The following is a 10,324-nucleotide window of genomic DNA, read 5'->3' as shown; positions in this document are numbered from 1 at the left end:
TCTTAGAGGGGAAGCTTTTCCTTCACCATTCCTCCAGCTGCTGAAGGGAATGGAGATGTCTCAGAAGTGGACTGGCATTGCTAATCTTACTTAGTCATTCTCTTGTCATTCACCTTTCCCTCACCACCATTTGGTCAATCCTTATTTCTATCATCAGCATTGTTCCCATGTTTATGTATCAGATCAGGCCTGTGACTCTTGCCATCCATGCAGGACCCATTCTATAGACAAAGCAGCTTAGCAGCCCAGGAAATCTGGTCCGCTGATGTTTTTGACTGGATTAATTTCTAGAAATTTGAAATAATCCAAACAAAGCAATGCCCCACAAGGAACATGAGCATCAGTCCTCTAGTTACCCGACTGGGAAACACCATGTGTCTGAGTTGGTGATTGATAGGGCCCTACCGCTTTTATTTACCATAAAGGACAGCACAAACCCATATTAAAAGCCATACATGGTTTTGTGAGCTAACATCACATGAGAATCTAACAATATTTGAGAAGCTATTTTGCCAAGAGAAGAATGGTGAAGAATACTACCTGCAAATGCAATTTGGTCATACAGATGATGTTTCAGATGTCACTTTAGAGCTCACGGGTGGCTTCGTACATTCTTTCAAACCCTCTTCCACTGAATCCTGAGGCTTACAACAGTGAGAACAGACTGAAAAAGAAGATCACTCATTAGTATTTGGAATTCCAGAAGACATAAAAGTGCTGAATCCAAATGTCTTCTTCAGCAAAGAAGTGAGAGTGGGGAGACAGGAGAGAAGAAATTAAAGAGAAAGAAAACTTTTCAGTCTAATTACTTCTATTTTTCCTTGGCAGGACTCATCCCTGCAGTACATCTGAATATGGCTGGCCCATACCATAGTCTGATCCAATAGAAAGCCCTGTTATATATAAATGTTATCTATATAGTGTCATATGGATGAAACACATCTCATTATCACAGGTCTATGACCTCAACCTGGCACAAAGAGAAGTTGCTGCATGCTGAGATAAGGTCAGAAGGGATATAATGGTAAAAGTTACATGTCACTAAATGCAGTTTACCAAGCAAGTGAAAGAATGCCAGTGTTAGAACCAGCAAACCAACTCTTTCAGTGCTTTAAAAGGAGTTCAGATTAAACAGGTCCCCTTAGTATCTCAGCATCGATGAATGACTATTGTTTTAATAATTCAAGCTGAATCTCTGTGTACTATTACAGCAAAATGTACTTGCACAAACTTTACGACATGGATCCTAAGCTATTCTTTAAGTGACCTCTAATCTTGGTCTAACCTTGGTGCTTTGTGTTAAATTAATTGAAGAGCCAGAAAAAAAAAAAATCTAGAGAGTTTCCATTCTTAAATCACTGTAAAAATAAGCAAGTTAGGCTGTGAGGTCCTCAAAGTAGCGGATTGTGAACCTCAACAAAGCATCTACATGTTTTGGTCACCACCACAATCACACATCTGAGAACTCTTATTTCTGTTTTGCTGTATCGTTCTATTCTTCCCTCCCACACTTCAGTACTTTGAAGCATGGCTTCCTGAGCTCAGAAACCACTCTTAGCATCAAGGCAGCTCCCAACTTAGCTTTCCATACGCCAGAACAAGAGAGGTACTCTCAGACCTATTCTGAGCTCCCATAATAGCTCTTGAAAGGTTACCTGTAGCAACACCAGCAGGAAGCACTCTTAGGACAGATAATTCCCTTCCCAGACAGGTGGCAATGCACAGCAGCACTGAAATGTGACAACTGTACAAACTGGGAAGTTGGATTGAATCTCTGGCTTCAGTTTCTTAGAGTATATGCCTGCTCTGGAAAGTGGCTGTCCAAAATAGCACCACCTGACTTGGCTAATTAGGAAATTTGCCCCTGTGCACTTAGGAAAATGGGACTGAAAAGGAAATTCCAGTTTATGCAGCCATGTCCCATGCTGTTGCAGGTGATCACATTCTACCACATTGGTATGCTTTTTACATCTACTTTAAGAGCAATTTGGTTTCTATATAAAAGGCTATCTCAGAATGCTCCAGAATCTTACGAATTTAATGGTAAGGAACCTTTTAATTTCCAGCCTGTATTTGTTTAGAGCCAAATCTTCCAGTTCATTTTCTCCTCTAATTAGAAGTACATTATCCATACAGCTAACAGCACAGGCTGTGATCAGCTGTGATTTTCTTGGTTTCAACCTGCTTGCTGCTTTCCCATTGACACAGCCTCGGGGAAGAACAGGGGAGAACACTGGTGTCATAGGGGCACATGAGTGGAAAATGAGGAGGTGCACAGGTATAGCCAAGGGTCACTGCCTTCCAGAAGCTTCCTTTCTTTGTGATAGAGCACCAAAAAGAAAATTAGCCCAGCCTGACTCAGTGGTCACATTGGTTTTTGAAGAGATGTGGTTGGTGTGGAGGGGAAAAGAAAAATAGTAATGCTACCTCTACACCTCTGACTTGGGAGTGAACTTGTCTGAAGTTGAAACAGAGGTAGAAGAAGATGGAAGCATGACAAACTTACAAGTGTCCCTAAATGAAATGAGCCCCTGCTACCTAGCAAATAACCTCTTTCCAACGGGGGATACCACTGCAACTGTGATAAGCTGAGATGCTCAGGCTGGTGGCGTCTGGTTTAAGTGGGCTGAACATAAACCGTTCTCAGTGTGTAATTCTTGTCTCCACACTTGACTTCCCCAGTGGCCCAACAGAGCTTGACTGGGTGATATTTATAACACATTGCAAGGCCTGCAGTCTTTCTCCAGGACTGCTTTTCAAAGCTGCTAACAGGGCATGGATAGGACATCTACAGCTGTTGACTTTCAATACTGGCTAGATATCTAGTTGCCTTTATAAATCTGTTTGTTAGATGTCTACCCACATCTTCAGGGGCTTTTCTGTCTAGGTCAGCTTAGACATGATTAGGAGCAACAGCTAACAGATAAGATTTTTTTGAACCACAAAAAAAAAAAAAATCTGTTCAGCTGCCAACTAACCCTGAGATGCTTGAGGTCCCCTTTGCCATTGACAAACTCCTGGAGACATGTCTGGAGTTACTGAAGACTTCATAGGGTGGGACAAGGCACCTCACCTGTGTAATTTTTGGCCACACAAAGAAGACAAATCCATCTCTTCCACTGGGGTTCTCCTAAAAGTGGGACATTGCTATGCTTAAGTCCTTTCTGTGGCCCTCACACTGTATGTCTTTGTAACTTTGGCTCTGTGACTTTTCTGAGGGATTGTCTAAGTAGGGTGTGTAGAAAGATCCCATTTTGAAACTGTCAGTGGTCACCTGTATCTATCATGATCACCAAGATTCTTGGCATCTTCAAGCATCTTAATACATAAAAATGGACCTTTGTGAATCTCTTCAATTCTGCATACCCCTGATTTTGGAAATATTCTGATCTGCTGTCAAAACTCCCCATTACCCTTTCACTCTCAATCCTTAACCCTAGTGCTGCTTGTGCACAAAATGTAGGAAAGTCCTGAGCTGGACTTAGATTTTGTGGCCGTAGATGCTGCATGAAAAAAAAAAAGGAAAGGAAATGAGAAGAAGGTACAAAAATACCCAGTGTGTCAATATAGTTTCTATAAATGTGTATTTTACATAGAAACTCCATAAGCAGTAAGAGACTGTTTCTTGAAAAAGTAGCTACACTTACCATGCCTTGGAAGGTATCTTGCTGCTAGGGTGATAGCCAAAAGGAAGATGATAATGATGATACTTGAAGCAGTAATGACATTATAAGGTGGAGGCACAGTAGGGACAATGCAGTCATTTGTTTTTTCTGAGACAGGAGAAATAAAACATAAATAAAGGGCCCAACAAAATATTGGCATTTTCATGTAAGAGCAGATACATGAATTTTGGTGGATCTGGCTAAATTCTAACTCTGATATTCAGCCTGAAAATTTACCTATGCAATAAACAAACAGACAAAGCTGGCACCTAAAGTTCTTCCATTCTCCCACATTTGCTATGTGATGAAATTTTTAACACATCCACAGAATCTGAAATGCTGGATCTTTGTCCAGAACAGGACTGAGACAGGCAATATTTAAAAACACATAAGCTGTTTTTAAAGAAACTGGTTAGGCTTGGTAGAAAATTCTGAGTCCGTATCTAGAAAACTTCCATTCTCAAAGGTGCTCTGCAGTTTTTCTTATTATTTTCACCAGATTTGTACCTAATTTTTTTCCCTCTGAATTTTGCAGGTGATGGGGAATGATGCAATAAATAGACTAGAATAGACTTTTTTCTGCATGGCAGGAAAAGAGTGTTGTGTCAGAGTTCAGTTTCAGTGGATCTGGAGCCTTTGGCTTTTCGGCACTGGAGAAGACCGTTGTGCCACATGGACATTAGAGCAGATATTGGGCTGTTCTTGTACAGTACAGGAGGAGGGACAGACATGTGCATGTTCATAGGTCTTCATATTTTCATCATTCGCATCTGGCACAATTAAGCAACGTTCAACTTCTAAGACACTAGCCTGATCTGTGTACAATCTTCCCCTCCACTGTAGGGTTTACTGCCTATGTTCACCAGAGGCTGTATTCTGTCTGGAACTCTGTGTTCGTGAAAGACCTGTTTGGAGGACCATTTCCATCACACCAAAATGAGGCTGGCTCCACATCTTAAAAATCAAAAAGTGGGGGCTTTGTGACTGCTGTTGTCACTGTTGATTGCACCCTCCTCTGAGAATCTGTGTGACAACAGTGTATTACTATTACTACTTTTTTTTTGTTGCTCTCCTTTTCTGTGTAGTATGATATTCATAACCTTCTTCCATTACCACCTCTAGGGACATTATGCACTACTTCCAGCAATAACTGAAATTCATAAAGCACTAGTTTCTAGCATTCATCCTGAAGCTGAATGGCACCTCTTCTTATGAGCCCCTTTGATTTCAGTAAGAAAGACTGGTGAATAAGGTACCTTGATGAATAAGGTACGATTCCCTAGGAAAAACAGTGCTTCTCTAGCTTCCCTTGAAGGTGCCCTTATCTCTACAGTGAAAACATCAGACCCAGAGACATTTCAGAATACTTTTTTGGTAACAACATTTTAAAAAATCCTTTTGGCTTGAAGAATTTTCTTGCAAATTCCCTTCTACTGCAAAACATCTGGACTGTAGTGTGCTGCCTTCCACTTGTTTCCAGCTTGTGCCTCAAGCTTTTCAAAGCACTGATTTATCTATTATGTTACCACTTTTAAGCCATGCACAGTGATCAATTTTTTTTTTCCATAAGAGTTAACCCTATATTAAATATGTGTATGAAAGCAGAATTTTGTCTAGACCCCAGCTGGCAGTTCCTGTCACTGAAGCAGGAACAAACATGCTTGTTAAATGAGGAAATTCTTTTTAAGTGCAAACTGTGGCTTTTATGGCACACATATTTCTCAAGTCTCTCCACTCAAATACCAGGTCTATGTCATGCAACTGGCAGCAAGACCGTGCAGGGGCACTGAAAGGTGGCAGCCCCAACCTGTGGGAGCCACCAAGGCTGACATCACCAGATCACAACGGGATCCAGTTGCCCTCTCAGCCCACCTGTGGCTCACAGTAGAGAAGCAGGAAGACAGAGCTGTCTCTGCTTGTCAGTTACTGTCATAACTCTCCTGTCCCACCCCTGCTGTCTTACAGCCTTTGAAATATTTTGGTGTGCAGCTCACAGGCGGGATCATTGGGTCATCCTTGCATGAACAGGTACACAAGATCTACCGCTTTCTCAAAGAGGCACCCCAGCAGATTCAACAAAATGGTTTTGTAACACAAACTATTAACAACACCTACTCAGAAGCAAACTGGTGGACTTGGCAAAGCCATTGTATTCAACGGAGCAAGTGATGCTGATGTCTTTGGTCACGTTGAGCAACAGTTTGCCAGTGACGTTGTACGGGCTGAGGCTGGACTCGGACACCCAGCTGGCATTCCATACCACGGACACATTGTTGAGGACTCCAGAGATTTTGGGTTTGGGGAAACCTCCATGAGAAGAACATGTTACCACCATCTCAGTTGATTCACAAGAATTAGCGGATACTTCTGCTGTTATGTTCGGCTTACTGAAGTCAGCTGAAGCAAGAAAGATTTAGTTACCATTCTGTCAGATTACAGTGAGGGCTGCAGTCCTGATCACCCACAGTCAAAGCAAAGACTTCCCCACAGGGCAGCCTTCCTCTGTCATCATCTGTTTGGCCTTTCCTGTGACTTAGCATCCTCCCCACAGCCTTTACTGGATACGGCCTTGGCCTTTGCTTCTTCTCCCTGGGCAGTACACAGACTTCATGGCCCCATCTCTCCATCTACATACAGCAGTTTGTAGAACAACAGAAGGAATCATAAGAGAGGTAGGAAAAATATGGGATTGAATAAAAATCTGTACTACAGGCAATGGTAGACAATTTCCTTTTCCTTCCTTCATTAGTCCTTTCCCAGTCAGAAGCTCAAAGAGGGTCCACCTCTGCTGGGAGAGGAGCTGAGTCGCATGTTGGTCTCTCAGCCAGGGTGGCCAGCAAGAGACTGAATTACATTTTCTCATCAGAGCCCCTCCAGAAGGCCCAGCTGAGACCAAGGCCAAGTCATACTAGTCATTGCAAAAATGTGTAGCACTATGCAGGTCCTTTCAGACCATGTTCTCACTGGACTTTTTTCTCATTGCTGAAGAGTTTTCAGAGGTTTCCCACCCACACAGCTTGTTCCACGCCTTCCTGCCTGGTCAGATGTATTGCTGTAAGCGTTTGTGAGGCTGCATGGTGAAATGGATGAGAGGATTAGTGTGAGTGAAGAAGAAGGGTGGTGTCCTTTTTAGCCTGCTTCCCTTTTCCAATCTATCTGGTTCACTGTGTTAGTGTAAACAGTTGCATTGGTACAACTGAGGAAGCAATAAATAGCCCAGAGTGAGGAGGAGGAGGCCAGGGGTGGCAAAAGAACTATTTAAGGCAACTCTCCCACTGGAAAAATGTCTGTGAGACCACATCTTCAGCAAGAGAGGCACTAGTCAGGAAAAGAAACTCAGTGTGTGGCGTCCTGGTGGGTGTAAGTCACACCAACACCACTACTGCCAAAGGGACCATATTCTCCCTCCCACCCCTGCCAGGTGTAGGTCCGCAGCCTGCCCGGCCCCTCAGGTGCTAGCCCCAGCCATGGCAAGGCCAGGCAGAGAGCTGCAGCAGCTTGCTCAACTCACTGCAAAATGACCCTTTTTGGAGCAGCTAAGGTTTTGTCTGCAATTGCTCCCTGTCTGACTCACCATTTGACCACATGACTGCTGGGATAAGGCAGACAGCCTTGCAGTTGGAACGCATCTTCTGCAGCTTCTGACCACGAACTCATGGTCTAGCTACCAAGTAACTAGTGAAAGAAACTTGCTCAACATTACACGAATGACCAGTGGCAGACAAGGAGAAACCTGGATTTCCTTTCAGGCCCACTATCTGCTGAGCAATATGGCATTGACATCCAGTCTGGAAAGTCCCAGCTGGCTTCATCGGGGCTCCCTGATCAATCACCAGGGAGTAACAGCTTTCTGCCTCTCTCAGGGTATCCGGATTCCAGCAGGGGCAAGGCGAGCTTTCCCTTTGCTGATCCCCACAATAACTGATCCCACTTTTCCAAAGGGGGCAGAAGTCTACCACAATTATTACAACTGTCCTGTTAAGACAGCAAGGGGATTTCTGGAAGGAAAGAAACTGCAGTATTGTGGGGAGGAAAAAAGATCCGTTGTTTCACATTTTTCATGCAAGTAACTCCTCAGGCCTCACAGCTAGAGAGGATGCTGGCAGCAGACTTCCCTTTTTTTCATATCGGTTCCCAGAAAGATCACTAAATTTGTCTCCTTGCACATATGTCCACCATGCCCTCAGACAGGCAGGCAATGGCCAGACCTCAGGACCTTTTTTTTTTTTTTCTGATAGATCTCATTCCAGATGGGGAATGCTCATTCATTGCCTTGTCTGGAAGACTCCTGGAACTCTCTGCTGCTAACGATATTCAAAGGTATCTATATATTTATAATATAAAGTTACCAGTATGTCTGCCTTTGGTTGAAACCAACTGCCACAAAAACAGTGGTGGAAATGGAAAATAATGTCAATGGAACTTTTTGTACCCTCCAAGAAAAGATTCAGATTCGTTTTGAGCAAAGGAAATAGAGTTGTTTCTTTAAGGTCAAAAGCCTCAAATGTCCAGCTGAGTTCAGCCTTAGGTTGTGGAGCTGCAGTGCTGGCCAGCCCCCCGGAGAGCCTTGGCTCCCAAGGGTTTGGATACAGAGCTGAGATAGATACTGCTGTGGCCACAGAGAAGCAATCCCACTCCATTCCACTTTTGGCTTGGACGCTTCCAAGGACACCAAGGCCTTGGGCTCTGCTTTGCCCAAAAGACAGCGGGGGGCAGAGGTGGCCTAGGGCACCCACCAGCAGTGGTACCTCGGCAGGTGTCCTGGGAGGGGTCCTTGCCGCAGAGGAGGGGAGGTCCTTGCATCAAGGGGAGGATGGTGGGCTGCTGGTGGGAAAGGCAAATTTTTGGTACCTGTGGTAGCTTTGGAAAGGTAAGGAGGGAGGATGCTAGAATGGAAATACAGGGGCCTTAACACACCTTCCAGCACTCTTTTGGCCTTTCTGATGAAAGTCTATCTGCTAGACTATGACTAAAGCTTGGAGGAGCGTCTTTTACCCCCAGAGGTTGGCACCAGAAAGCCTCAGGTGTTGGGAGGCAATCCACCTACCTGTAACAAAGAGGGTGACAGGCTCATCACACACAACAACTGAGTTCTGCAAAAATCTGAGGTGCTGAACTACACACTGGTAAGGGCCATTGTCCAGGATTTCCACAGGGGAGATCCACAGGGTGAGGTTCCTGGTGTTCATCTTTGCCCGGGTCTTGTACCTCTTGTGCTCGAAGATCATCTTCCCCTCTGCATAGGCAAGCACTACGTCTGTGGTGTTCTTCTGCCAGTAGACCCGGTAATTATGTAGGCTTTCCGAACTGGGAATTTCATGGCAACAAGGCAGGACGACTTTTTCCCCCACTTTGCTTTTGACTACTTTCTTCTCCAGTGCATAGCCTGTAGGTGGGGGGCAAACAAAAGTCAGTGAGACGGTGGTATAGCCTTGTGCCAGGACCTGCTGCATACAGCTCACCTCTTTTGGCTCTGTCTGCGCCCACTAATGATGTACCTCATCACCCACCAAGCTTTTTACTACAGCTCTGCACTGAGGGGGAGCCTCATGAGGATCCTGAGCTGGCGGGCATACGATTTCTGCAGGGATTACTGAGGGCAAATGCAGGAGAGTTACCTGCCTGAACAGACATTTTCCTGGCCCCTTAAAAGAAACGATACCTCAGGGTAAAGAATTGCCATTATTCATCTAAAGGGATAAAAACATACATGCCCAAACTGTTATCTCCTCTGCTCTCCCTTTTCAGAGCTCAGTGTTTGGAAAGTCTGCGTTACCCTCTGGTGGGTTCCCTGCATGCCAAACAGGGCCACAGTTGACTATTAGTTTGGGGGGTTGGGGGTTTTTTGGAAGGTTTTTGTTGGTAAAAGAAAAAAACCCCAAACCTTTCAAAATCCCAGAAGCTAGAAGCAGCCCTACAGTGCTAAACGAAGGTTGCAGCCATGCTGCCATCAGCCTCCTAGTACAAGCAAATGAACAATTTTGCCTAGTCTAGCTAAAACAAATTTATATTTGCAAACGCCCATGGGCCTCCCTTTGGATTACTTGCAAACCAGCACGGGCATTCCCCAGCTTCTGTCCAGCAGCCGTGTTGGTGCTGTACCTAGTATCCAGCCATGAGCTTACAATAACAAGCTGAGACCCTTGCAGGGGGAAATTACGTACAACTTTGATCCGGTTAGCAGTAATCCCCCTGCTTCGCACCACGACTTTTATGCACTCTGCTCCCATGATCAGTCCTGCTTTCCCACTCTCCTTCCGCTTTCCGGTGGGCAGGCGCTCGCAGGGGCCAGGACCTGACATGCGAGGGAGCAGCCTAGCCACGAGCTCCCGCTGTTGCTGGAAGAGTGACCCAGTACTGATGCATGGTCCTGTGCTGCACCAAGGCCAGGGCAGATGGTTGGGCTTTTGCCTGGGTTTGTGCAACCTTCAGGGTGATGCTGATCCCTGCGCACCCTGCTTTGTTAGCCCAGAAGGTCGGGTTGCTTTATGTTTGCCCTGCTCACCTCAGCCTTACTACCTTAGCACACATCTCCAGTAGTGGAAGAGGGCTGCCAATCTGTTGCACTCCATTGACTGTGAGCAGAAAAACAAGGAAATAGCTGGGCTCAGGACAGAGAAGATTCAAATTCCTTCTTCCTTCCCTGCAGAACAGACCTC

General features: G+C 45.0%; 1 protein-coding gene across 1 annotated transcript; it reads right to left on the bottom strand.

Annotated features, from left to right (window-relative positions):
• Window positions 1–557: 557 nt before the first annotated feature.
• LOC104622677 (T-lymphocyte activation antigen CD80-like) lies at window positions 558–9,967 on the bottom strand. The gene is made up of 5 exons (XM_010289533.1): window positions 9,826–9,967; window positions 8,713–9,051; window positions 5,781–6,062; window positions 3,648–3,773; window positions 558–664 (listed from the first exon to the last, which is right to left on the bottom strand). The coding sequence occupies exons 1-5, from the start codon at window positions 9,965–9,967 to the stop codon at window positions 558–560; spliced, it is 996 nt and encodes a 331-aa protein (XP_010287835.1).
• Window positions 9,968–10,324: the final 357 nt, after the last annotated feature.

Source organism: Phaethon lepturus, unplaced genomic scaffold (assembly GCF_000687285.1).
Source record: "Phaethon lepturus isolate BGI_N335 unplaced genomic scaffold, ASM68728v1 scaffold15106, whole genome shotgun sequence".
Taxonomy (NCBI): Eukaryota; Metazoa; Chordata; class Aves; order Phaethontiformes; family Phaethontidae; genus Phaethon; species Phaethon lepturus.
The sequence above is the reverse complement of the archived record's forward strand: the minus strand, read 5'-3'. Positions and strand labels throughout refer to the sequence as shown.

Coding starts and splice junctions, on each gene's coding strand:
- LOC104622677 (XM_010289533.1), bottom strand. CDS start 9,967: ATGTCAGGTCCTGGCCCCTGCGAGCGCCTGCCCACCGGAAAGCGGAAG. Junction 6,063..8,712: donor TGTCACCCTCTTTGTTACAG/GTAGGTGGATTG, acceptor TTCTTGCTTCAG/CTGACTTCAGTAAGCCGAAC. Junction 3,774..5,780: donor GTCCACCAGTTTGCTTCTGA/GTAGGTGTTGTT, acceptor CTCCTGTCTCAG/AAAAAACAAATGACTGCATT.